This window comes from Pelophylax lessonae, assembly GCF_965119305.1.
Source record: "Pelophylax lessonae genome assembly, chromosome: 2".
Classification (NCBI taxonomy): Eukaryota; Metazoa; Chordata; class Amphibia; order Anura; family Ranidae; genus Pelophylax; species Pelophylax lessonae.
Window position 1 is genome coordinate 274,029,908 of NC_138769.1, and position 26,937 is coordinate 274,056,844.

At 48.0% G+C, this 26,937-nt stretch overlaps 1 protein-coding gene across 2 annotated transcripts in view; it reads left to right on the forward strand.

Moving 5' to 3' along the window:
- STRIP1 (striatin interacting protein 1) overlaps nucleotides 1-26,937 on the forward strand; it is a 652,163-nt gene that overhangs the window by 130,898 nt on the left and 494,328 nt on the right. For both annotated transcript variants that reach the window (XM_082245809.1, XM_082245810.1), the window contains exon 3: nucleotides 22,913-22,987. In XM_082245809.1, coding sequence (XP_082101935.1) covers nucleotides 22,913-22,987 — 75 coding nt within the window. The remainder of the gene's footprint in view (nucleotides 1-22,912; nucleotides 22,988-26,937) is intronic.

The window sequence follows — 26,937 nt, forward strand, 5'->3', positions numbered from 1 at the left end:
AAGATTTAATGAAGTCAAGAAACGTCTGCGTGCCATACCGCTGGTATACTCCATGTTATACCCGGCTAAATTGCGAGTGGTGGCGAACGGTACAGTCCATTTCTTTGAAAACCCTACCATGGCGGTTAATTGACTGGATCGTCAAGAACGCTAACTATGAGCTGCTGCAGTCTGATGTTACATAGATGTTTGTGCGGTTTTACTTTTCAAGTGGGTCTCTTATTCCCCTGATAGGAGCTGAACTGTCTCCCTTTGCATGCCAAGTTTTGCATTTTCAGAGTTGACTTGTTGCTTTAAGCCTTGTCTGGAGGGGACTACGGTTCTAGACTGTCCGAGTTTGGGCCCTCTTTACTTTTCCCCCCTGTGCCCTATGGGCTAGTCGATACTTCCCTGCGGGGTATGGATGGAAGCCGCCCACCGGGCTATCCGTCTCACGGTTGCTTTTCAATGGTTTGTTTTTTGTTCGTTCTTTTTGTTTTTTCTGTCATCTGTTTCTTTCTACTACGGTGCACCTCCAGGACCCAGACTATTCGTTCTCCCTGCATGCAGTCTCCCCGAGATTTTGATCCCCCTCCTTGGATATATGCTACCTCCTCCGGCTGGAATAATTCCCTGGCAGCTGTCCCCCTGGCCTGATTGTGGCCTGCAGGTAGCTCTATATTATCCCTGTCTCCCCCATGGCTAATCCACTTGGAACTCTTATCTCCTGGAACGTCCGTGGCCTAGGGGACCCTCGCAAACGTACTGCTATTTGGACCTTTATATCGCATTATAGTCCCGCACTTGTCTGTTTACAAGAGACTCACTTGACTAAGGACACAGTGGGTAATGTCCGTACATCAAAATTCCCGGTGCAATTTCAGTCCTTTCACACCCAGTATTCTAGAGGGGTCTCCATTCTAGTGTCAGCCTCAGCAAGATTTGAGCCCCTTGATTCCTTGATTGACCCTCAGGGTAGATTTATTTTTATTCTGGGGGTGTGGGATAAATTCAAATGTATTATTGCTAATATATATGTTCCTCCTCCATTTGCGTTTGAGGTGCTGGAGTGTCTGTCCCAGTTTATTGGTGCTCACCCTCAAGTTCCGGTGTTGGCTGTGGGGGGATTTCAATAATGTTCTTGATCCATCCCTTGACACCCTTAAACGGTTTTGCCCAGGAGGATCCAGAACTCCCACTCCCTTTGCTAGGTTTCTTGGGTAGTTGGGACTTGTGGATGCGCAGTAAGAACCCATTGGAGGTGGGCTTTTCTTGCCATTCTTTGTCACACTCCGCATTGTCCCGTATTGACCTAGCCCTGGGCTCTGATTTGCGGTTTTCTTATGCACCTGAGGTCACCTATCTGGCGCGTGGCCTCTCTGACCACTCCCCGATGATGGTGTGCCTTCGGTTACCATGGCCCAGCTTGCCCAGGCAGTGGAAGTTGAATCCGTTCTGGCTCCCACTCTTTCCTTACCATTCTCAAATTACCAACCACCTCACCAATTTCTTTGCCGATGAGACACTCTGCAGCTCCGGGTATGGTGTGGGATACCATGAAGGCATTTGTTAGGGGTATTTGCATTAAAGAAATATCAACTGTTAAATCTCGCAGCAGGCGTTGGGCCCGGGATGCCAGTGATGCGGTACTCCGGGCCAAACGTACCTACCTGGTGTCCCCCACGGTGGAGAATCAGAATTGCTGGCTGGAGGCGCAGCGATTTTTTTTTTTTTTTTTTTTTTTCCGCCCCATCCAGCAACAGCAGGCTGACTACAAACGTTTTTTTACTTCCCAGGCATATTTTGAGGGGGAAAAGACTGGTCATATGCTAGCGACTATTTCGTGGGCACAGAGGCCTTCCCCAATAATACATCGATTGACTCTCCCTTCCGGTGTGGTGGTCTCGTATACTCCATCTATTTTACAGGGATTCAGCACATTCTTTTGGGATCTCTATGCTTCCAAGGTGTCCTATGATCTGGGTGACTTGCTGGCTTTCCTGCAGGACCTCCAGCTGCCGCAGCTTTCTGCTGCAGATAGGGCACTTTTGGACTCCCCCCATTAAGTTGGAGTAACTCCAGGAGGCCTTGGCGGCCCATCCTAACTCTAAGGCACCGGGAGAAGATGGGCTCCCTATTGAGCTGTATAAGGCTTTTAGCGGAGTGCTGCTGCCTGAATTTCTACGCACACTCGAGGCCTTCTCGGAGTTGGGAGCGCTTCCCTCCTCTATGTATGAGGCGGTGGTGGTGGTTCTACCAAAGCTCTGGAAGGATCCGACCCGCCCTGAGTCGTATAGACCTATTTCCCTCCTTACGTCAGATTTGAAACTTTTTGCGAAGGTGCTGGCCAACCGCCTGCTTAAGGTAATTTCTAAAATTGTACATGGGCATCAATCTGGGTTTGTTCCGGGGCGCTCCACGGCCACCAACATACGCAGGCTATTCTTGAACATGCAGATTCCACCGGATGACTGCAGCAACAGAGCTATACTGTCACTCGACGCGGCTAAAGCTTTTGATAGCGTGGAGTGGCAGTATCTTTGGGTGGTTCTGGAGCGCTTGGGGATGGGGCCCCGGTTTATAGCATGGATCAAACTGTTGTATAATGCTCCCATGGCGTGTGTATGGGTCAATAACATGCTGTCTCCGGCCTTCCCGCTGCACAGGGGCACGCGACAGGGCTGCCCCTTATCGCCCTTGTTTGCCCTAGCGGTGCAACCTCTGGCGGCAGCGGTCAGGGCCAACCCGGCCATTCATGGGTTCAGACGGGGAGAGGGAGGAGAAAATCGCATTATATGCCGATGATGCATTATTGTTCCTTGGTGATACTTCGGGCTCCTTAGTAGAATTAATTACTCTGTTTGCTAAATTTGGATCCTTCTCGGGCTTTCGGATCAATTGGGACAAATCAGTTCTGCTACCGTTGGACCCACTGGGGGCTGCACTGCCGCCCCTGGCGTCTCAGGTTCAGGTGGTAGCCGAATTTCGATACCTTGGAATTATTATACATCCTGATTTGCGGAAGTATGTTAAGCTTAATGTGGCCCCGTTATTAGGCCGGTTCAAGGAGAAGTTGTCCAGCTGGGTCAGGTTGCCGCTGTCAGTAGTGGGCAGGTGCAATCTGATCAAAATGATTTGGAATCCACACCTATTATGTCTTACAAAATGCTCCTGTCTGGATACCGATTCATATTTTCAAGCAGTTCAACACTATCTACCGTGCACTTATATAGAAAAAACAGTCTGCTCGGATTCGCCTGGAGACGCTACAGGAACCTAAGGATAGCGGGGGTTTAGCAGTTCCCAACCCATTATATTACTTTCTAGCAGCTCAGCTACAGCATCTCACGGGCTGGTTGCGGGATGATGTCAGTGACCCGATCTGCCGGCTCCTTGTGGCGTGTCTGGCGTGGGGATTGCTGGTGGAATCCCTGGAATCTGGAGAGCTGGGCATGTTTCCCCAGCATCCGACTCTTTTGCTGATAGTTTGGCGTAGGGCCAGGGGTCACTTTGCATATGTAGGATTTTCCAGGTTCTCCCGCATATTACGCAATGCTAACTACCCTGAGTTGGACAGGCTACGAGATTCCCTACAATGGGCTAGATACGGAATTCAATTAATTTTACAATTGTACAGGGGCAATGTTCTTAAAGATTTCCAGACGCTCAGGGCTGAATTTGGGCTACCTAACACTTTATTCTTCCAATACTTACAGTTGAGGCACGCTATTACATCGCAGACCAGGGATTCCCCATGGGGCTTGTGTAACCCAGTTATTTTAGTCTGGTGAATTCTACAGTAAAGAAGGGACACATTTCCTCCTTGTACTCCTCCTTTATGGAGCAGGTATCCAGAGCTATGTCATTTGGCTGCAGAACTGCCTGAGCGGACGATGTGGGGTCTAGAACGTCGGAAGAGCGGACAGGTATACTTGACAATGTGCTCAAGGAATCCCTGTCAGCTACACAGCGACTCACACAATTGTTCATATTGCACCGCACTTATCGGACTCCTCAACGATTGCATGGCTGGGGGAGGAGGGACTCTCCATTCTGTCCCCGATGCAAGATCCATGAGGGCACGCTATTACACATGCTTTGGAGGTGTCCAAAGCTGCACCGTTACTGGACTAAGTATTGCAATCCATTAACGCTATCTGGGGGCTAAAGCTTCCTCACGATCCGAAACTCTATTCTGGGTTGGTTAGACGAAGAATTGTATACTCCGGGGGTCTTTGTGGCTGTCCTTAGGGCCTTGTTGGCAAGGAAATGGATCTCTCCGTCTGCTCCCACACATGCGGAATGGATGGGGTCGGTTAAATCTCTGTTGGCCAGGGAACATCTGACTTCCTGCATAGAGGGAGCACCATGAAATTTGAGCGTATTTGGGGACCATGGTTGGATGTGCCTGGCTCCTCCTCACCTGGTCGCTAATAGGATCTTAGGGGGGGGGGGGTGATTTCTTCCTCCCCTTAACGCTATGGCCGAATTCACTGGTTATTTTAGAATAGTGCCTGGGCGGTTGTAGAATGGGAGCGAGAGGACTGGGCTACATAATTATTCTCGCCCTGAGGTGCAGGGAGGTTATCACTAGGGGAGGGGGACGATGGAAAGTTCCCCCATTGTGCTTGGGGACTGCACCACCTCTATAATTTCTTGTTTTTTTCCTGTGTTTCTATTATTCTTTTTTCCTGTCTAGCTGTGTTTTCAAATGAGGCAGGGCACGCCTCAACGGTGACTCGTTGGCCAAAAAAAACGACTTAAGGCACTGATACATGCAATGGTATACTCTCCTTGAACCTAGGGGACCCCCTAATCTAGAGGTGTTACTTACTTTAGCCATGCCTGTTTTCCCTATTTTGGGGTTTCTATGCACATATTTAATCCAGTGTCTTTTCCTGATATGTACTGTTACTACCATGCTATGGTTCACTGTGTTGGATGTTTTTTCTTTCTTCTCGTTTTTTCTGTTTGTAACGAAAAGTTTTTCTAATAAAAAATTATCTGATTTAAAAAAAAAGAAATGTTAATAAAAACCTTTCTATACTTGCACACCTCTAGGGGGCCAACCCCAGCCATTATCCTGAGTAGGCTAGCTCTTCCTTGGTGGGACCTAGCGTCTCAGTTTTTTTTTTTTTTTTTTTTTCCCAAAATGTTTTTTTTTTTTTTTCCTTTTGAAATTAGCCTTTTATTTCTCTCACTATCGCTAGTTAGTCAGGGAATTTTCCTGGAGGACTAAAAGTGACAGCAGAGCTGGACCTCGCACTGGATAATATAGATCCTTAAATTTACAATAATGGACTCCCAGGGTAACCATTTCCCCACAGACCTGGTTGTGGCTTCAGGTACCCCTGAATCCTCTTCCATGGCCTCTTTTTTTTTTTTTTTTCCATTTTTCTCAATAAATTTTTATTCGAGGATAACAAGTACAAGCAATAACGAAAATGGTACAGAAACAAAAACGAATCCACAACAAGTGGTGAGTGAAACATGAAGTACAGCATAGTGGGGTGGGTAAACAGCTGACAATGCATATATATATAGTATCTAGGAGTACGTCAAGCAAATGGAACCATATTTTGACCCATATATATAGTATCTAGGAGTATGTCAAGCAAATGGAACCATATTTTGACCCCCATGGCCTCTTTTTTTTTTATGCTGTTCTTGCGACTTTGGCATCCAAAAAGCTGCTGTCTGAATGCACTTGTCATAAACGGCATATACCCTCGCAGCCTTCTGACTCGGAGCCTGTTTTGGTTGCCACAGTCCACATCCCCCCTGAGGGATTCCTGTTTCCACATTCGGATGGTGAGGGGGAGGTGTTTTCCTCCATGGCGCTGCGGGAATGTGCTGCGGTTGATACACTCCTTAGCTCCCTTAAGGAGACTTTACATCTTGATGATGAGCCTTCCCTGTCGGGTAAGCTGGTTTCCTTCGGGTCCCGCACAGCCCAGAAGTCGGGTCAGGTTTTCCCCTGTCCCGAGGAGTTCACAAAACCGTGAACGCCTAGTGGCGTTGCATAAAGCATATGCTGATGGTTTTAGTACCGTTATCCTTTTGCGGATGATTGACCGTTGGACGGTGTCTCCTACTGTGGACCACACTGTTTTTAGACGTAAATCCACTTTAATGCCATGGAGGACTCCCCGGTGCTTTCAGAATCTGGCAGATTGGCATGGGAGACGCCTTCCCGCCATATCTACTTGGTGGCAGGCTCCCTGCTCACACCTGTGTTTGCTTCTGGGATGGTTTCCCAAGCTGTCGCCTGTATGGACCGGCGCACTACGGCGCACGTTAGTGGCGGAGTCGGTATCTCCGGCTACCCTAGCCATGGTGGATCAAGTGACCCAGGCCGTGTTGTCCCGGTGTGCCGCGGCCTTTGACGAGGCCCCTTTGGTCACACGGCTGTCTGCGGTCGGGGTTGCGATCTGCCACATTGTGTGGTAAGAAGCTGGTCGGCTGACCACGCTCCCAAAGACTGTGTCTGATGTCCCTTATGTGGGCACTCGACTTTCTGGGGACACCCTAGATAAGTTGATCTAAGGGCTTACGGGGGGCAAGAGTGTTCTTTTGCCCCAGGCCTCTAGGGGTGGATCCCCCCATGCTAGGCGGGGCCCTCCCTTTAAGGCTCATCGTGGGTCCTTTCTTGCCTTCGGGGCACAGGATAAAGGAAAGACCAAGGGCGTTTGGGCCAGTTCTGCGGCACAGTTCACCTCTGCCTGCAGGGACGCCCTAACCCTTTTTCAGGGGTTGGGGGCTGTCTGCATTATTTTTGGGAACCCTGGTTGTCCTGAGTCCAGGTCAGGTGGGTTCCAGAACCGATTCCTTCAGGGTACAAGATCATGTTTCGATCTCACCCTGCAGACAGGTTCTTTTCCATCACATCTCCATCTGACTCACGCAGGGGGCAGTTCTAGATCTTCTCGCTAAGGGGTCATTGTGCCAGTCCCTGCATGGGATGGATTTCACTGTTTTTTTCATGCAATCTGTTCACGGTGCCCAGAGAAGTGGGCAAAGTGAGTCCGATTCTTGACCTAAAGTCTCTGTACCATTTTTGTGAGGGTACAAAAGTTCGGTATGGAATCCATCCGGTCGGTTGTGGCTTCGCTGAGTCCAGGGGACTTTCTGGCTTCCATCGACTTGCAGGATGTGTATCTGCGCATCCCTATCTGCGAGGGTCACCATCAGTACCTTTGTTTCGTGTGGCAGAGGAGCATTATCAGTTTGTGGCATTGCCCTTCGGCCTCGCTTCAGCTCCCAGGGCATTCGCCAGGATTTTGGCTCCAGTGCTTCCTTTCACTGCTTTTAAAGGGGATTGCTATGTTCAATTATGTGGACGCCCTCCTGTTGGGGTCAAGCTCATGTGCCACTCTGGCGAGCGATCTGTCGCTCACGGTTCAGACACTCCAGGAATTTGGGTGGACTGTCACCTTCCGGAAGTCGGCTCTGCCTCCCTCGGTTTGCCTCACGTACCTGGTAATGATACTGGACTCCGCTCTGGCATAAGGCTTTCTCCTGGAGGACTAGCTCCGGACCTTTCTGGGCGGGATCTGGGTCACTCGGGGATACTGATCTCTCCTTTCTGCGGGCCTGCCTGTGCTCTTTGGGTCTGATGGTTTTCAGCTGTCAAGGCTATCCCTTTTTGCTCAGTTTTCATACGAGAACTCTTCAAGCACAGATTTGTTCCAGGTGGGACAGAATTCCTCAATCTTTGGACAGGAGGATTTCTTTAAAGCCACCTCGCAAGGTCGGTTCTTTTGTGGTGGCACCAATTACAAACTCTGACACAAGGCGAATCCCTCCGGCCTCTGCTACGGACGGTGGTCACCACGGATGCCAGCCTGACAGGCTGGGGTGGAGTTCTGGGCAGGCTTTGTGCCCAGGGGCTGTGGTCAGCGGAGATGGCTTCCTTACCTTGGAGCTCCATGCAATGTTCCGTTCTTGTTCCGTTGGTTGACTTGACTTCAGGGTTGCCCAGTTGGGGTACAGGCGGACAACGCCATGGCTGTGGCGTTCACCAGTCACCAAGGGAGCACCGAGAGTGCCAAACGGCCAGGGAAGTGGCCGAGATCCTATCTTGGGCCGAGACGCACGTTCCAATGATGTTTGGCGGTCCACAGTATGGGTATGGACAACTGGCAGGCGGACTATCTGAGTCGCCTGGCACTGGACCAGGGGGAATGGTCCCTGCATCCCGGGGTGTTTTTGCCTCCTGTGTGCCCAGTGGGGGTCTCCGGAACATAGATCTGTTTGCGTCTCGTCTCATCCAAATGGTGGGAAGATTCCTGACCTGAACCCACGATCCTCTGGCGGTCTCCATGGAGAGCGTTGGTTGTGCCTTGACACCAGTGCTGGCTGATTTATGCCTTCCCTCCGATTCAGCTGTTATCCAGGTTCCTCCGCAGGTTGGCGTCGGAACGGATTCAAGTCATTCTGGATGGCCCCAGACTGCCCGCGACGTTCTTGGTACGCAGACATCGTGCACATGATCGTTGAGTCTCCTTGGCGGCTTCCGCTGAGTGACGATCTACTGTCTCGAGGGCCGATCTTCAATCCTGCCTTGCAGTCTCTGGCTTTGACGGCGTGGCTGCTAAAAGCCTAGTCTTGACGGGCGGCGGCCTCCTGAATGCTGTTTCTTCAGGCCTTCTTGAAGGTTCGGAAAGCTACCTCTGGAAAATTTGTCATCGCTCCTAGATGGCGTATATTGCCTGGTGTGAGTCGCATGATACCCATCTCCGCTCCTTTTCTGTTGTGGGGGTTTTGGCCTTCCTGCAGGAAGGTGTGGATCAGCGCCTAGCGCTGACCACGATCAAAGGTCAATTGTCGGCTTTGTTCGTTTCTTTTTCCAACGCCATTTTGGCGACTGTTTTCTTGATTCGCACCTTTATTCCAGGGGTGTGGCATCTGGCACTCCCGAGGTAGGCTCCCTTGCCTCCCTGGGACCTGAATCTGGTTTTGTCATTTTTTGCAACGGCCTCCCTTTAAGGACATCAGAGGCATTCCTCTACCTGTGTTGTCCCAGAAAGTTACCTTTCTGGTGACTATCATCTCTACTCGCAGAGTATCTGACATGACGGCTCTGTCTTGCCACGCCACTTATCTGTTGTTCATAGGGGTTAAGTGGTCTTGCTACCCAGTCAATCTTTTCTCCCCACGGTGGTATCTGCTTTCCACCTCAATGAGGTTATTCTGTCTTCGCTTGTGCGTAGCCCAAGCTTCCCAATGAATTTTGCCTTGCATTCCCTGGATGTGGTTTGGGTGTTCAGGGTTTACCTGTCCGCCACGGAGTCCTTTTGGTCGTTCTGATCCCTGTTTGTCCTTCCTGAGGGACCTAGGCAGGTTTTTCGACTGCGTCCGGGAAACCATTTTTGTTAGGTTTTGTTCAAGCCTTTTTTAATCAGGGGTCAGGTTCCTCCTTTCCCTGTAAATGCACATTCTACTAGCGCCGTCAGTGCCTCTTTGGCGTTTTCACCATTAGGTTTCTGTGGCTCAGGTGTGCTATGCGGCGACTTGGTCGTCTGTGCATGATTTCACAAAATTCTACGGAATTGCTGTACTGGCATCCTCGGATGCTTCCTTAGGCCGCAAGGTTTTGAGTGCGGTGGTTGTTTGAAGGGACGTGGTTCTTTTCTGTCTCTTCTTGGGGTGCTTTTTGGTTGTTTTCATTACCTTTTCGGAAGGTTGCGTCTTTACACCCCTCACACCTACGCTTTGGGACTTCCCACTAGAGAAGGCTGTATGAACGGGCGGCGACGATCAGAGAACCTAAGCGAAAATAGAATTTTTGTAAGAACTTACCGTAAAATTATTTTCTCTGAGCCCTCTGACAGTCGCCGCCCCCGCTCTTCTGGTTCTTGGATCTGGGGGTTATGCCTTCCTGTACTGCTTGCTACAAACTGAGGACCAGTGGTAACTGGATCAGGATAATGGCTGGGGTCGGTCCCCTAGAGGTGTGTCTAAGTATAGAAAAGTTTTTATTAACATTTCCAACTGCTTAGCTTACTCCTGCAGAGGGCGCCATTACCCACTAGTGAAGGCTGTATGAACAGGCGGCAATTGTCAAGAGGACAGAGGAATACAGACCTACTCACAGATATAGAAATACGGGGCAACTTTGGGAAACGGTGACCATAGGTCAATTTGATTCACTATTAATCATAGTAATAGGAAAAATAAGGGTAATATAAGAACACTGCATTTCAAAAGAGCCAATTTCCCAAAACTGCACTCTCTGCTTGAAAATATCAAGTGGGATAGAACCCTGAGAACAAAGAACACGGAGAAAAAATGAGTGCTTTAAGAGCATACTTAACAAAGGGATTGGCCAGTGCATTCCAAAGGTAAATAAATTTAAAAGAGCAAAACTAAACCCTGGGTGGCTAAACTCCAACATAAAAATGCATATTAATGCTAAAGGAAAGGCCTTCAAAAAATACAAGGCTGAGGGGTCATTGGCAGCATTCAAGCATTACAAAGAGTGTAAAAAGAAATGTAAAGACTAAATCAAGGCGGCTAAAATAGAACACGAGAGACATATAACAGAAGAGAGTAAAAAGAACCCCAATAGTATATAAACAGTAAGAAAGCGAGGCCAGAACACATTGGCCCCATAAAAGACGACAAAGGAGATTTGGCCACAGAGGACAGGGAAAAGGCGGTAGTATTAAATAAATTCTCGTCTTCACAAAAGAATTGTGTGGCTACACTAACCCAGCTTGTAAGGCCAAACTAAATAACACACCTCAGGAAGTACTGTCATGGCTAACAGAAGATGGACTTGGAACTGAACTGGAAAAACTTAACATAAATCACCGGGACTGGATGGCTTGCACCCGAGGGTTCTAAAGAGCTCAGCCAGGTGATTGCCAGACCATTATTCTTGATCTTTAAGGATAGTTTACAGACAGGTATGTTGCCAGCTGATTAGAAAAAAGCCAACGTGATACCAATATTTAAAAAGGGGCCGAGATATATCCCGGGTAACTATAGGCCGGCCAGCCTAACATCAGTAGTCTGCAAGATTTTGGAGGGGATGTTAAGGGACCACATACAAGACTTTAGTAATGAAAACGGTATTAGTAATAATCAGCATGGATTCATGAAAAATCGTTCTTGCCAAACCAATCTATTAACCTTCTATGATGAAGTGAGCTGCCACCTAGATAAAGGTAAGCCTGTGGATGTGGTGTATCTGGATTTTTCAAAGGCCTTTGACACCGTTGCCCACAAACGCTTACTGTTCAAACTAAGGAAGGTAGGTGTATGGACCATAAGGTGAGTACCTGGATAGAGAACTGGCTCCAGGGTATAGTGCAAAGGGTGGTGATTAATGGGGAGTACTCAGATTGGGCGGGTGTGGAAAGTGGGGTCCCCCAGGGTTCTGTCCTGGGACCAATCCTGTTTAATTTATTCATAAATGATCTAGAGGAGGGGATATCAAGTACAATCTCAGTATTTGCGGATTATACTAAACTAAGCATGCCAATATCTTCAATGCAGGATGTGGAAACCTTACAAGCCTACCTGAACAAAATAATGGGGTGGGCAACTACATGGCAGATGAGGTTTAATGTTGAAAAATGTAAAGTAATGCACTTGGGTGCCAGAAAGCAAGCTACTCACTAGGGGGGAAACCTCTGGGTGAGTCTAGGATGGAAAAGGACCAGGGGGTACTGGTAGACAACAGGCTTGGCAGTGGCATGCAATGCCAAGCCGCCTCAAGCAAAGCCAACAGAATACCGGGATGCATAAAAAAAGGGGATTATTCTCCCTCTCTACAAGACTCTGGTCCAGCCACATCTGGAGTATGCTGTCCAGTTCTGGGCACCGGTCCTCAGGAAGGATGTCCTGGAACTGGAGAGAGTCCAGAGAAAGGCAACAAAAATAATTAGGGGAATGGAGGAAATCCGCTATGAGGAAAGACTACAAGCACTGAACTTATTCTCTCTGGAGAAGAGACGATTGAGGGGGGATATGATATCAATGTACAAATACTGTACTGGCGACCCTAGCATAAGGAACAAGCTATTCAGAGAAAGCAAATACAATAAGACACGTGGCCACTCACTAAAACTAGAGGAAAGGCGGTTTAACCTTAAACTACATAATGGGTTCTTCACTGTAAGAGCAGTAAGGATGTGGAATTCTCTTCCACAAGCTGTCGTATCAGCAGGGAGCATCGCTAGTTTCAAAAAACTATTAGATGGGCACCTTAAAGACCACAACATACAGGGGTATACAATGTACGGTTAACAGCAAACACACACGCATATCATAGGTTGAACTGGGTGGACTGATGTCTTTTTTTTCAACCTCACAAACTACTATGACTAAAATTAATTTTACAGTAAGTTCTTACAAAAATTCTATTTTCCCACCACTCATGTTGCACTGCTTTGGGACATCCCAATAGTCTGAAGACTTGAAGCTGTGTCTGTCAGTGCACGAAAGAAAAAACTGGATTTCTCTATCATTCATCGACAGACGCAGCTCTGCTTAATAATAGACTATAGGGTTATGCTCCTCCCACTAGGGATAGGCACTAAGGGGGGAAAAAAAAAAACTTGTCTACGCCTATAGGGGCTGTCCCACAGGCATAACCCCTCAGGCTCTGCTATACTCAAACAGTTTGTTCTGCCTAGTGACAGGGATATGACCTAGTTCCCTGCTGGGACTTCGGTCTTAGCTGTAACAGGAAAAGTTGTGTGTGTGTGTTTTTTTTTTTAATTAATTCCTGAGGACCAAGATTCAGAGGAACTACAAGCAACAGCCGGCTGGTATTCACACTGGATAATCTAGATCCTTAAGGTCTCCCAGCCTGGCTTGCGAGCTTGAGCACATTATAGTCCAGAACTAGGCCTCGCCACGACAGTCCCCGATGGACGGGGACCTGCCTGCGAGTGGATCATCTCGCCGGGACGCAGACAACCTGGAACGCCCTGAGTCGCAGCCTCCCCTTGGCTAACAGCACCCCCATCCCGGGAGGGAGGTGATCTGTTTCGGAGTGGCTCCCATCTCGTACCGTAGTATTGTGAGCAAAATGTCCCCCAAAACCCCCGGAGGTCGCGGGGTGGGTGCCACTCCCTCCCTGGAATGGTTGGACCTTGGGGCACCCCAGAAGTCTAATCTGGTGTACCCCTTGCTTCTCCCTCCCCTAGTTGGTTTTCACCTTGGGGGGCGGTAATAATGCGGCCAGTTTATCTGCACTTATTTGAGGGGGGATGCAACCGTTTTTTTTTTTTTGGTCTATGCTTGAGGGAGAGTTGCTTCCTCTTCCTGCTCTTGTTAAATTCATTTTGACACTGACCAGGACTGCACATTTTCTTTGCTCTGGTAAAGTTTCTGGGGGTCCCCTGTAGGCTTTTCCTCTCCTACTCTGCTATATTTTTACATTGCTCAGGTTTTGGGGGTCAACAGAAATAACAGGGAGACCGCGTTTTCTGCGGTCTTAAAGGGACATTACACAAAATAAATATTTTATTTGCAAATGAAGTCCCAGGATAAAATGTCACCTGCACACCCCCTGGAAATGACTGTGGGACCTTCTGGCTTGCAGTTACAGCCAGCGATTTGCGTTTTTTCTGCAAAGCCTGATGTCAAAAGTGTAGTCGGTTTGTTCTAGTGCTGCTAGCAAACGTCCCCCGTCCTCCCCTCCATCTGCAGGATCTTTGGATTCTGACACTGATCTAGTTGCCGTAGATGCAGACCACCCTGAGGGGTCGGTGTCTTCACCGAGAAGGTCTTCAGCTATTCAGTCGAAGGGATTGCATGAGGACTCAAGGGCATACAATGCGATTAGAGGAGAAGCGTTTTAACCTCAGGCAACATGGGGGGTTCTTTACTGTTTGGGCTACAAGATTGTGGAATTCTCTACCACAAGAGGTGGTTTCTGTGGGAAGTATGGTGGCTTTCAAAAGACTCTGACGTACATCTCAAGGATCAGAGCATTCAGTGCTATGTGAGATGATTACAGCCACACAAACCTACACAGGTTGAACTTGATGGACTATTGTCTTTATTCAACCTCCCCTACTATGTAACTGTTATTTTCGCAGCCGTGAAAATAAATGTAATAAGCCTACTCTGCGCTCTCGTGGTGGTATCCACCCCCAGACCCAACAAAGCCTTTTGTGGGGATTTGGTCAGGTTAATTTGTGTAAGGGTGTATATAAAATTATACACCCTTATCCAGTAGCGGCGTACCTTGGGGCATTGCCACCATATGTGGAACATGGTTCCTTCCTGACCACAGCCACGAAAGCACAAAGAAGATGCTCCAGGTACATATTTTGAAATTTGCGTCGGTACCATATACCAGCGCATCAATACTTTGTAGTTCGCTTCAATAATTGAGGTATTGATTAGCGATCTGGAGGCATCCTGAGCCATAAGTCGCCAGTCAACCAGCTCAATACTATCTTGTAAGTTGGCCTCCCACTGAACCATGTATGATAATTTTACAGAAGAATCAGACAACAGCTTATACAGTTCGGAGATATATCTGTGAAGCTTGTCGTATTTCTGACAGAGATACTCCATGGGAGTCATGGTCGTGATATCAGAGAGCTGGAATAAAGTGCGTAGGTAGTGAACAATTTGGGCAAAGCGATAGAATTCAGATATAGGTAAGGCATGTTTCTCAATCAGTGTCTGTCTCGTCAGAATACCCCTATGATCGAAAGTCTGCTATTCGTATGAGCCCCTTGTTCGTCTACCACATGAAAGGTCTGGGGGAAAGACCCCGGGGGAACCCGCTATTGTTGAGCACAGGAGCCAGGGGGGTGTGGAGAGATTTAAAGTTGTGAGCCCTGGACAACCTATCCCAAATAGCCAAAGAATGGGATAGGGCCGGGCATAATATGGGGGGCACTCTTTAGGCGGTTGCCACAATATGAGAAATCAGCTTATCAGGAACAGAGCGCACCTCCAGATGGGATGGGGACAGTTTGAGTGGAACTTCACTAGTTGGGCCAGTTGTGCTGCATAGTAATACTTAAGCAAATCTGGCACCCCCAGGCCACCCCTTGCCCCTTGGAGTTAACAGCGTCCTTCTGTTCACCCTAGGTCTTTTGTTCCCCCAGATAAAAGACAACATTTTGCCCTGAAACTTCTGAAGATCAGTTCTATGCAAAGCAATAGGCAATGTACAAAACAAATACAACACTTTGGGTAGGATATTCATTTTCACCGAGTGTAGTCTGCCAGACCACGACGTAGGGTGAAGCAGCCACCTGTCCATATCAGCTAGCAGTCGAGCAAAGAGGGGCGGATAGTTACTGGTGTATAGTGTATGTAATGAAGGTGTCAATTGTATGCCTAAGTAAGATAGCGTTTTGGTCTGCCAGATAAATTTGTAGGACTGTCGCAAGGTGGCAACTGTCGAACCCTCCAGAGAAACATTCATCGCCTGCGATTTGGCTTGATTGGTTATCAAGCCCGAGATACGTGCGATTTGGCCAAGCAACGCAAATAGGTTTGAAAGAGTTGTGATCGGCGAGGAGACCAGGGCCAGAATGTCATCCGCGAACAACATGCACTTGTGCTCCGATCCCCCGCAGACCACACCCCCAATGTCCACCGATGTGCGGATCTCGATTGCCAATGGTTCTAAGGCCAATACAAAAAGTAGGGGAGACAAGGGACAAGTCTGTCGGGTTCCCCTACCAATGGATATAGGACCTGACGCGTAGCCCTTCAACATAAGTTTAGCAGTGGGAGAGCTATAGAAAGCCTTCAACAGGGTGAGAAAGGGCGCACCAAAGCCATATCTCGCTAAAACATCAAATAAGTAATCCTACGAGAGGGAATCAAAAGCCTTATGAATGTCCAATGAAAGAAGCATACTCTTTCGAGGGCCCTCCCCGTCCCAGTCCGAGTGGATAGCAGAAATGTCCAGCACCCGTCTAGTTTGGTCAGAAGTCTGGCGTCCCGGGACGAACGCTGCCTGATCAGGGTGAATATAACAAGATAGGAAAGATCCAAGTCTAGTTGCCATAATTTTGGTTAAAATTTTTAGGTCCGAATTTATTAACGATATCGGGCGATAATTCTCGCAAGTACCGTGGTCCTTCCCCGGTTTCGGGAGGACATGAATGAATGCCGCATTCGCCTGAGACAGGAGGTCCCCCCCAGGCGTATTGCATTAAATAAGGCACAGAGATGAGGGGACAAAATGACCTGAAATTTGCGGTAATACAGTGGGTACGGAAAGTATTCAGATCCCCTTAAATTTTTCACTCTTTGTTATATTGCAGCCATTTGCTAAAATCATTTAAGTTCATTCTTCTTCCTCATGAATGTACACATAGCACCCCATACTGACAGAAAAACACAGAATTGTTGACATTGTTGCAGATTTATTAAAAAAGAAAAACTGAAATATCACATGGTCCTAAGTATTCAGACCCTTTGCTCAGTATTTAGTAGAAGCCCCCTTTTGATCTAACACAGCCAGGAGTCTTTTTGGGAAAGATGCAACAAGTCTTTCACACCTGGATTTGGGGATCCTCTGCCATTCCGCCTTGCAGATCCTCTCCAGTTCTGTCAGGTTGGATGGTAAACGTTGGTGGACAGCCATTTTTAGGTCTCTCCAGAGATGCTCAATTGGGTTTAAGTCAGGGCTCTGGCTGGGCCATTCAAGAACAGTCACGGAGTTGTTGTGAAGCCACTCCTTCGTTATTTTAGCTGTGTGCTTAGGGTCATTGTCTTGTTGGAAGGTAAACCTTCGGCCCAGTCTGAGGTCCAGAGCACTCTGGAGAAGTTTTTTGTCCAGGATATCCCTGTACTTGGCCGCATTCATCTTTCCCTCGATTGCAACCAGTCGTCCTGTCCCTGCAGCTGAAAAACACCCCCACAGCATGATGCTGCCACCACCATGCTTCACTGTTGGGACTGTATTGGACAGGTGATGAGCAGTGCCTGGTTTTCTCCACACATACCGCTTAGAATTAAGGCCAAAAAGTTCTATTTTGGTCTCATCAGACCAGAGAATCGTATTTCTCACCATCTTGGAGTCCTTCAGGTGTTTTTTTAGCAAACTCCATGCAGGCTTTCATGTGTCTTACACTGAGGAAAGGCTTCCGTCGGGCCACTCTGCCATAAAGCCCCGACTGGTGGAGGGCTGCAGTGATGGTTGACTTTCTACAACTTTCTCCCATCTCCTGACTGCATCTCTGGAGCTCAGCCACAGTGATCTTTGGGTTCTTCTTTACCTCTCTCACCAAGGCTCTTCTCCCCCGATAGCTCAGTTTGGCCGGACGGCCAGCTCTAGGAAGGGTTCTGGTCGTCCCAAACGTCTTCCATTTGAGGATTATTGAGGCCACTGTGCTCTTAGGAACCTTAAGTGCAGCAAAAATCTTTTTGTAACATTGGCCAGATCTGTGCCTTGCCACAATTCTGTCTCTGAGCTCTTCAGGCAGTTCCTTTTGACCTCATGATTCTCATTTGCTCTGACATGCATTGTGATCTGGAAGGTCTTATATAGACAGGTGTGTGGCTTTCCTAATCAAGTCCAATCAGTATAATCAAACACAGCTGGACTCAAATGAAGGTGTAGAACCATCTCAAGGATGATCAGAAGAAATGGAAAGCACCTGAGTTAAATATATGCAAAGCACAGCACAGCAAAGGGTCTGAATACTTAGGACCATGTGATATTTCAGTTTTTCTTTTTTAATAAATCTGCAACAATGTCAACAATTCTGTGTTTTTCCGTCAATATGGGGAGCTGTGTGTACATTCATGAGGAAGAAGAATGAACTTAAATGATTTTAGCAAATGGCTGCAATATAACAAAGAGTGAAAAATTTAAGGGGATCTGAATACTTTCCGTACCCACTGTATAACCGCAAATTTCAGGACATTTTGTCCCCTCATCTCTGTGCCTTATTTAATGCAATACGCCTGGGGGGGGGACCTCCTGTCTCAAAAGAATGCGGCATTCAACAAAGAGTGAAAAATTTAAGGGGGTCTGAATACTTTCCGTACCCACTGTATATGCCCGGAAAACCATCGGGACCAGGTGCCTCAGAGGGGTGCAACCCCTTAATCGCCTGCTTCATCTCCATCTCAGTGATTTCGCCTTTCATTATGTCCACATGCGAGTCTGCCAGTGTAGGTAATGGTAGGTCAGTAAAAAATGAATCAGCCAAGTTCCTGTCATAATGGGCAGGGGCACGGTATAATTTAGTGTAGAAGTCCGTGAATTCCGCCGTTAGCAGTTCAGGATTACGAGATAGAGCCCCAGATTTAAGGCACAATTTAGGCAATGCCGAAGTATAGGGATGCGGTGTCAATTTCCTAGCCAACAGTGTGGTGGGTTTATCGCCCATAGTGTAGTATTTGTGGCGCGACCAACGAATGTGTTTTTCTGCTTGTGTCGTGAGATTCAAGTTCAGGGACAGTCTGGCTGCGTCAATTTTGTGTCTGATATCCACTTGGGGCTGAGACCGTTGTTCAGCCAAAAGATCAGCAAGTTTTCTCTTGTAATTTTATTGTGCTTTCCCGATTCCGTTTTAAGCCTAGCCGCTATCTGTATTAGCTTGCCACGGATGGTAGCTTTGTGTGCTGCCCAGGTGACAGCAGGGGTTGTGTCGGTTGGGCGATTCTCCAGAAAGAAAGTGCTGATCTCCGTTTCTAGTTCCCTGAGAATATGCAGGTCATTTAAAAGAGTGGCATTAAGCCACCATGGGGACGGGCAGGGTTTTGACCATAGCTCCGAGATATGGATATGCACCGGAGAATGATCACACCACGGGGTGGCTAAAATCTTTGCCGAAGACACGTAGGGAGAGAGCGCCGAGCTAGCAAACACATGGTCTATGCAAGAATAGGTGCCATGGGAGAAGTGGTTGTAGTCCCTCCGAGGGGGATTAAGCTCCCTCCCAAGATTCAACAGGTCCGTCATGGAGAAGGCCGGCCAGTGTATGCCCATGCCTCGGTAAATGTTTGTTTCGGCTTTCCCGGGACAGTCTTATCTATGGCTTGATCCAGGGGAAGGTTGCTATTCCCCCCCCAGGATCACCCTGCCCTGCGCTTTGGGGAGTAGTGTATGTAACATGCTGTGGAAAAAGGTGAGTTGTCCCGTGTTAGGAGTGAGGTATGATATAAGGGAAATCAGTTGATCATGAAGTCCCACAACCATAAGATAACGACCCTCCCTGTCAACAGTCACAGGAGTGAAAGGAACCCTGCGAGCGAAGCATATGGCCACACCTCGCTTCTTCGCCTGTCACGTCCGGGGTCCAGAAACTCCATAGCGGGGCCGGCGCGCAGGGTCAGGGTCCAAAAGAAACGGAGGAAAAAAGAAAGAAAATGAAAGAGTCAACATAAGCAAGAGGATAGGGTCCTCCCACTAGAGAAACATAATACCACATAACAGAATAACAAAGTAGGGAATTTAATTTCCCCAGTTCCCTCCTCTGGGGTTTTCTTCCTGAGGTTGCCCCCATCGCAGGATAAGGGCAAGGTCACAAGAGTGGCATGCGGTTGCATCCCAGCCGACTGTCAACTAGCACATGTCAGCGGGGGGAGACAAGGGGCAATAGCCCCAAAGCATAGGTCAAAACCCGTGGAGCTAGCAAAGCGCTACGGGTCCCATGCCCACCCGTAGCCCGGGTCTGCGAGCCAAAGGCATGGCCCAGGGCCCTAGGATGCACATAGCAATTACCTGATTGCAAAATACACAGTTGGAGAACCTAGCCATCAGACTAATTTAGAGGCCTCAAAAGGGGGAGAATGATGAGAGGCCTCAGTGTCGTATCTCATTACATCCCGTCCTCCCCCCCCCCCCCCTCCCACCACAGGGGGAGGACAGACGCCCCAGAGGCCCTCCCTCCCCCCCCCCAGCCCCCAACCGGGGGGCACAGGGGGAGACCGCCACCGGAGCGACCGCCCAGCCCCAACTAAGAGACCCACAATATAGGCATTGCCCAGGCCCCTCCTCAGAGGCGACCAGGGTTAAGGATGGTTACTGTTACCATCCTAACCGCCCCACCCCATCCCCTGCCACCGAGGTGACAGCAAGCGGGCATTACAGGGCCAGTCCTAAGGGAGCACCAGTTCAAGTACATGAGAGAAAAAGGGAAATGCAATAAACAAAACGATGAAAAAACTGCCTCCTCTTCCTCTCACTGTAGGGGTAGAAAAATGACGGCTAGAAAAAGTCACTTCAGGTGTTGCGCCTATCTTTCTACATGGAGGGTGGTCTTCTTCGGGTCCAAACGGGAGACAAGGGACGATCAGTCGGGCGTGCAGGTGGTGAAGAGCGTGGCGATGGGTGTGGTTCTCTTGAAATGATACCCAGTTCCAGGAGCAAATCCTCCCCATCGTGGAAGTATGTGAAAGAGTAGTTCTTGCCATGGTGTGTGAAGGAGAGTCGAAATGGGAAGGACCATTGGTACTTTATTTGGCGGTTCAACAGTTGTTGTAGCAAGGGTTTAAGGGTGCGCCGTTTCTGCACCGTGGATGGCGCCAAGTCAGTAAAAAGCTGTATGGGGGATTTGAGTAAAGCAAGGTCCTGCCGATGCCTGGCCGCAATCATCATTTTCTCTTTGATCTTAGAATAATGAGGTTTGAGAATGATGTCCCATGGCATCCATCTTGTCGTTGAGCCGTCAGGGCACTGTGAACCCTATCCACTTCCATCTGATGAGGCAGGATGTCGGGTATTAAGTCTTGCATGAGGGTATGGACCGCCGATTCCAAATCCTGATGTGTTTCAGGCAGGCCTCTGATGCGCACATTATAGCGGCGCAAACGATTCTCAAGGTCCTCTATCTTAGAATAGGCCTCTTCCAGTCTCTCGTAATTAAGACACCAGTGCAGTATTTTGGTTAACTCTGGTCAGAGACCCGTCCACCTTGGTCTCAATGGTGTCCAGCCTAGTCCCAAAGCTCTGGAGGTCTCTTTTAATATCAGTGGTCATAATAGAGCAAGCTTTAGAGTTCCTGTTGCAGCATGGTGGAAAAATGTGCCAGCAGCACTGCATCCCCTGAGTATGGAGCCGGGGGAGGTTCAGGGTCCCCCTTCCGGGACTGGACTGGCTGAAAAGAGACTCGGCAATGTCTGCCATGTTCCTGTCCATGGAGGATGCAGGAGAGTCCGACATAGTAAGGTGATCCTGGGGGGTGGCGGGGGATGGGGGCGACCCCGCACCTCGAGGGCCCCCCTCCAGCTCCCCGGAAGATTGGGAAGAAAAAGGAGGGGGACCGAACCGACTGGGTATCGTAGCTGGTGGGGGGTGGTTGTCCCTGTGTAGGATCCCGGACGCTGTGCGCGGCCTGCTTACCCGGCGCCATCTTGAGTGGTGGTGTCCTGCCTGATGGGATAGGCCTCGCCGCTTCTCGCTTGCCTCCCTGTTTGTATTGTCGATTTCGAGTGGACCTCCGCTGCATGACAGGTTGGTTAACCTCCTGGTGGTGTCCGCGGGCGTGCTATCTCCCGCTATCTGGCCGGTGATGTGCACAGCGCGGTTAAAGCATTACCGCTCCCGCGCGCATGCGCACTTGCTCTTTTAAATTTATTTCCCTTTGGAATGCACTAGTCAATCTCTTTTAAGTATGCTTTTGAAGCACTCCCATTTTTTTCCTCTGTGTTCTTTGTTCCCAGGGTTCTATCCCATTTGATATTTTCTAGCAGAGAGCACAGTTTTGGGAAATTGGCTCTTTTGAAATTCAGTGTCCTTATATTGCCCTTGTGTTTTCTATTACTATAATTAATCCTGAAACGAATTGACCTATGGTCACTGTTTCCTAAGTTGTCCCGTATTTCTATATCCGTGACCAGGTCTGTATTGTTGGTAATCAGTAGGTCAAGTACTGCATTGTTTCTTGTCGGTGCATTCACCATTTGACCCATGAAATTGTCCTGCAAAACATTTAGGAACTGCCTAGCCTTGGCTGAATGAGCGGTTCCTTCTGCCCAGTCTATATCTGGATAATTAAAGTCCCCCATTATGATGACATTTCCCATCCTTGCTGCCAATCCGATCTGTAAAAGGAGGTCCGCCTCCCCCTCCTCCCTCTGGTTGGGGGGCCCCCGTTGGCATACGTCCAATATTACCTTCCCCACAGTGCCTTCCCTATGAAGTTCTACCCATAGGGATTCTGCCTCGTCCATAGCTCCATCCACTCAGAAATAGAGGGGCGGGAGCTGCATCTGTCTGTGTACTTCAGAGAAAACTGGATTTTTGACTTACCGTAAAATCCTTTTCTCTGAACTTCACTGACAGATGCAGCACCCACCCCTCTATTTCTGAGTGGGTTGGAGTTTTTTTTACTTCTGACACTGCTTGCAACAAAACTGAATCTTAAAGCAGAGTGAGTGGGTGTATGCCTTTAGGGACTGCCCCATAGGCGTGGTAAAGTTTTTTTTTTTTTTTTTTTCCTTTTTCCTGCCTAGTGTCCTACTCCTGTAGGGGGGAGCATAACCCAATGGTTAAGAAGAATATTGAGCTGCGTCTGTCAATTAACTTCAGAGAAAAGGGTTTTACGGTAAGTCAAAAATCCAATTTTCTCCCTCTCCTCTGTGGGTAGCCAACCCAACCCCCTGCAGCAGCCCTGGCCTCCCCAGTGGAATGGAAGAGCCTAGGAACCTCACTGAGGAACCCTCCCGAGCCCTGTAAAAGTGTAAAGCTGGTCACTTCTACAAGGAAGCCGATCGCCAACTCTAAAAAATTACGCCCGTTATAGAGATGGGCACTCAATTTAAACTGTCAAAGAAAAATTGACTTGCCTTAGCACAAAAATGGCACCAGTGAGCATATTGGCAGTTTATTATTGTACATGGTTTCAAGTAGTTTCTATGCTTAACAAGCACGTGTAATTGAAGTCATCCATTTGTATTTATTGGCTAAACAACACAGTTGTAATTTTAAAACCGTTATAAAAAATTAAAACCTCTTAATATATTTTTTCTTGTTCCTCTTTTAAAGAACTATACAGTTATACAGAAAGCTCAGAGTTTCAGCTAAACAAGAAATGCTTTTATGAGGACTTTCAAATACATGGTGAGTTTCCCCTTGCATTATTTTTTCTTTTCAATAGTTTTTGAGTATTTTTACATATAACAAGGAACAACATACAATGACAGTATAGTCAAAAATGCCATGGTGTACAGTAGTGGGATGTAACACAACATGAACAACGAGAACAAATGCCATATCATAACATAACCTAATTCGGAACTAAGAGCATAAAACAGTAATAAAAGTTTTCAACAGGATGGAACAAAGTAGTGGCTATGTGACCATGTTGACCAGTCTTTGTGGAATTTTGGACCCCGAAGATTAGAAAATGCGTAGGCTTTCTCCAGGGAATATTGATAGTTAACCTGTTTGACCACCTCCATATGGGAAGGAGCAATAGACTGTTTCCAATAGCGAGCGAAAACGGTTCTAGCTGCTATCAGTATGGACCACGACCGTTATTGTATGGTGCGGAATTAGATCGAGTCCCAAATTGAGAAGAGCTAGAGCAGGATCTGGTTGTGTCAACTTACCAGTGACAGTAGATATTATTTCGAACACCTTGCCCCAAAAACTGGTCAAGCCCTTGCATAACCAAAAAACATGAAAATTTGTCCCAACTTGGTCACAATTTCTCCAACACAAGGGACTGTGATCTTTGTATATTCTGGATAGACGGTAGGGTGTCAGGTACCAGCGCGTAAGGAGTTTTTGCACCTGTTCCCATTGGGAAACACACTGGGTCGACTTGTATGAAGCACAAATAGCCACTTTCCACTGTGCCTCTGTGGGAGCCATTTTGAGGTCTGTTTCCCATTTGATCATATGCGGTGTTTTACAGAAGGTGGTTTTTCTGGGCAAGGGAGTTGTAGAATAGAGATATACCCTTTACATGCGTTTGAGAGCTAGAGAGGAACTGCCATATCGTTGGAGGTAATTGCAACTTGGGGGGGGGGGGGGGGGGGAGTTTTACGCAGGAAACTGGAGATGCTGTGGTATGTTAGGACAGCTTGACTGGGCAGTTGGAATTCCTGTTTTAAGACCGGAAACGGTTTGATTTCGTCCCCCCGGTATAGTTGATTTATCTCTCTTATGCCTGTCGACGTGAATTTGGAGAGGGTGATGCAGGGGAGAAGCACGTGGAGAACAATAAACGGGAGTTTCGCTGTGACAGATAGCTGTGTTTTAGGGAGTTTGGTGAGAAAGTATCTCCACGATAGCAGTGATGCTTGAGTAGGGAGAGGAAGAGAGCGTAATGGAAGCTGCCGCCAACAGTCCGCGTGTAGTAATGTGCCCAGGGTGTCCACTTTAGACAGGGAGGTTTCAATGGGGACCCAAGGGATGCCAATTGGTTCAGAAAACCAATGTTTCAGTGGTGTTAAACGAGAAGCGTGGTAGTAATCGTTGAGGTCAGGGAAGCCTAGGCCACCCACTGACTTGTGCTTCCACCATATGAGAATAGACGCACCTCGCTCTCTTCCTTTGCCAGACACATGCACGTAAAATCTTTTCTAGGGACGCAATGAATTTGCGGGGGATGGGAATTGGAAGGGTCCGAAACCAATACAATATCTTGGGGAGGCATACCATTTTAAATGCCGCAATCCTGCCAGTCCAAGATAGCTCTGCAGAGTTGAATTTGGCAATATCCCCAGATATGCCCGAGATGAGAGGAGAGATATTGGAAGACACTACATTTTTTGTGGGAAAGGTGAGATTGATACCCAGGTACCGTAGGGGAGAGGTAGACCAGGTGTATGGTAGGGTTGATTGCAGATGTGACCTAACCCTAGCATTGAGGCCCATGTTCAAGATGACGGACTTACTAAAGTTCACTTTATAGTATGATATAGCACTAAAGGCTTGAAGGATGTCAGTGTGTTGCTGGGAGGGAGATGACTGGGTTGGTTAAACTAAGGATCACATTGTCCGCAAACAGTGTAATAACATGGTGAGAACGAGGGAACTTAAAGCCGGAGACGAGGGGGTTCTTTGGCCGATGGGGAGGAATAGAGGGTCATTATGGCAGACAGGATCGGACCCGAGAATCCAAAGCGAGTCAACACTGCGTTCATGTATCCCCAGTGGACTAGATCGAACTCCTTCTCTGCATCTATGGAGAGAAGCAGAGAAGGCATCCTGGTACATTCCGCATGGTGGATCAGGTTTATCACCCTCCTTGTGGCATCCGGTGCCTGTCTGCCCTTCACAAATCCCATCTGGTCTTCAGCTATCAGTGATGGAAGAACTGATGCCAGTCTGTTGGCAATAAGTTTGGCGAAGATTTTGACGTCGTTGTTTAGCAACGAAATGGGCCTGAAGTTAGCTGGTGTCGTTGGGGGCTTACCGGGTTTGGGAAGGTTAATAATATTAGCCTGGAGCATTTCAGGGGGCAGGGTGCCAGTGGAGATAGCCGCGGAAAATAGGGGTAGCATATGCGGGATCAGGACGTCTTGCAGGGAACAATAGTATTCATTCGATAGACTGTCGGGACCCGGGCTCTTGCGTAGGGGTAAAGTTTGTAAAGTTTTGGTCCGTTCGGATTCAGTGATCGGTTCATTGAGTCGTGCTAGATAACTTGCATTTATTGTCGGGAGCTGAATACGGCTAAGGAAGTCTTGGATATTCCAGTCAGTAGGTTGGTCAGTGTCAGGATCTATTCCCAGGTTATACAGGGAGCTGTAATAGTCTGCAAACGCATCTGCAATTTGTTGGGGGTGGGTCAATTTAGTTCCCGTATGTGGATGAGAGATATAATAAATGTTTGACCTAAGTCTCCTGACTTTTAATCTAGAGGCTAAGAATTTACCTGCCTTGTTGTGGGATGAATAGTATCGGAGGCGAAGGCGTGCGAGCATCTTGTCGTGTTTTTCCGTTAGGAGTCTGCGCAGGTCGGAGCGCAGGGAAGCAAGTCGGGCTAAGTTGACGTTTGTGGGGGTAGATTTGTTAACCGCGTCTATGGAGTGTATCTCGTCTATAAGGCTGTGCATTTTAGTTTGGCGTTTCTTTTTTAAACGGGCTCCTAATTGAATTAGGACTCCCGTAACGTACGCTTTGTGAGTATTCCACAACGTGGAGGGGGATACGTCAGGAGTGGTATTGATGTCAAAAAATTCCTGTAGCCTTTCTCGTATGAATTTAAGTGATTCAGGGTCAGATAGAATAGAATTGTTGCATCGCCAAATGAAGGAGGAGGGGTTGGCGGGACCATTGGAAAGGGACATAAGGATTGCAGCGTGGTCAGACCATGTAATAGATGAGATGGAGGTGTCTAGCACTAGCGGCAGTGTGGAAGAATCCACTAGGAACATGTCTATCCTAGTGTAAGAGTTATGGCACTGAGAAAAAAAGGAGTACTCATGTTCTTCCGCATGTTGGTAACGCCACACATCATGGAGTCCCTCTGTGTGTGCGAGGTTGGCAAAGAATTTACCTGCCTTGTTGTGGGATGAATAGTATCGGAGGCGAAGGCGTGCGAGCATCTTGTCGTGTTTTTCCGTTAGGAGTCTGCGCAGGTCGGAGCGCAGGGAAGCTAAGTTGACGTTTGTGGGGGTGGATTTGTTAACCGCGTCTATGGAGTGTATCTCGTCTATAAGGCTGTGCATTTTAGTTTGGCGTTTCTTTTTTAAACGGGCTCCTAATTGAATTAGGACTCCCGTAACGTACGCTTTGTGAGTATTCCACAACGTGGAGGGGGATACGTCAGGAGTGGTATTGATGTCAAAAAATTCCTGTAGCCTTTCTCGTATGAATTTAAGTGATTCAGGGTCAGATAGAATAGAATTGTTGCATCGCCAAATGAAGGAGGAGGGGTTGGCGGGGCCATTGGAAAGGGACATAAGGATTGCAGCGTGGTCAGACCATGTAATAGATGAGATGGAGGTGTCTAGCACTAGCGGCAGTGTGGAAGAATCCACTAGGAACATGTCTATCCTAGTGTAAGAGTTATGGCACTGAGAAAAAAAGGAGTACTCATGTTCTTCCGCATGTTG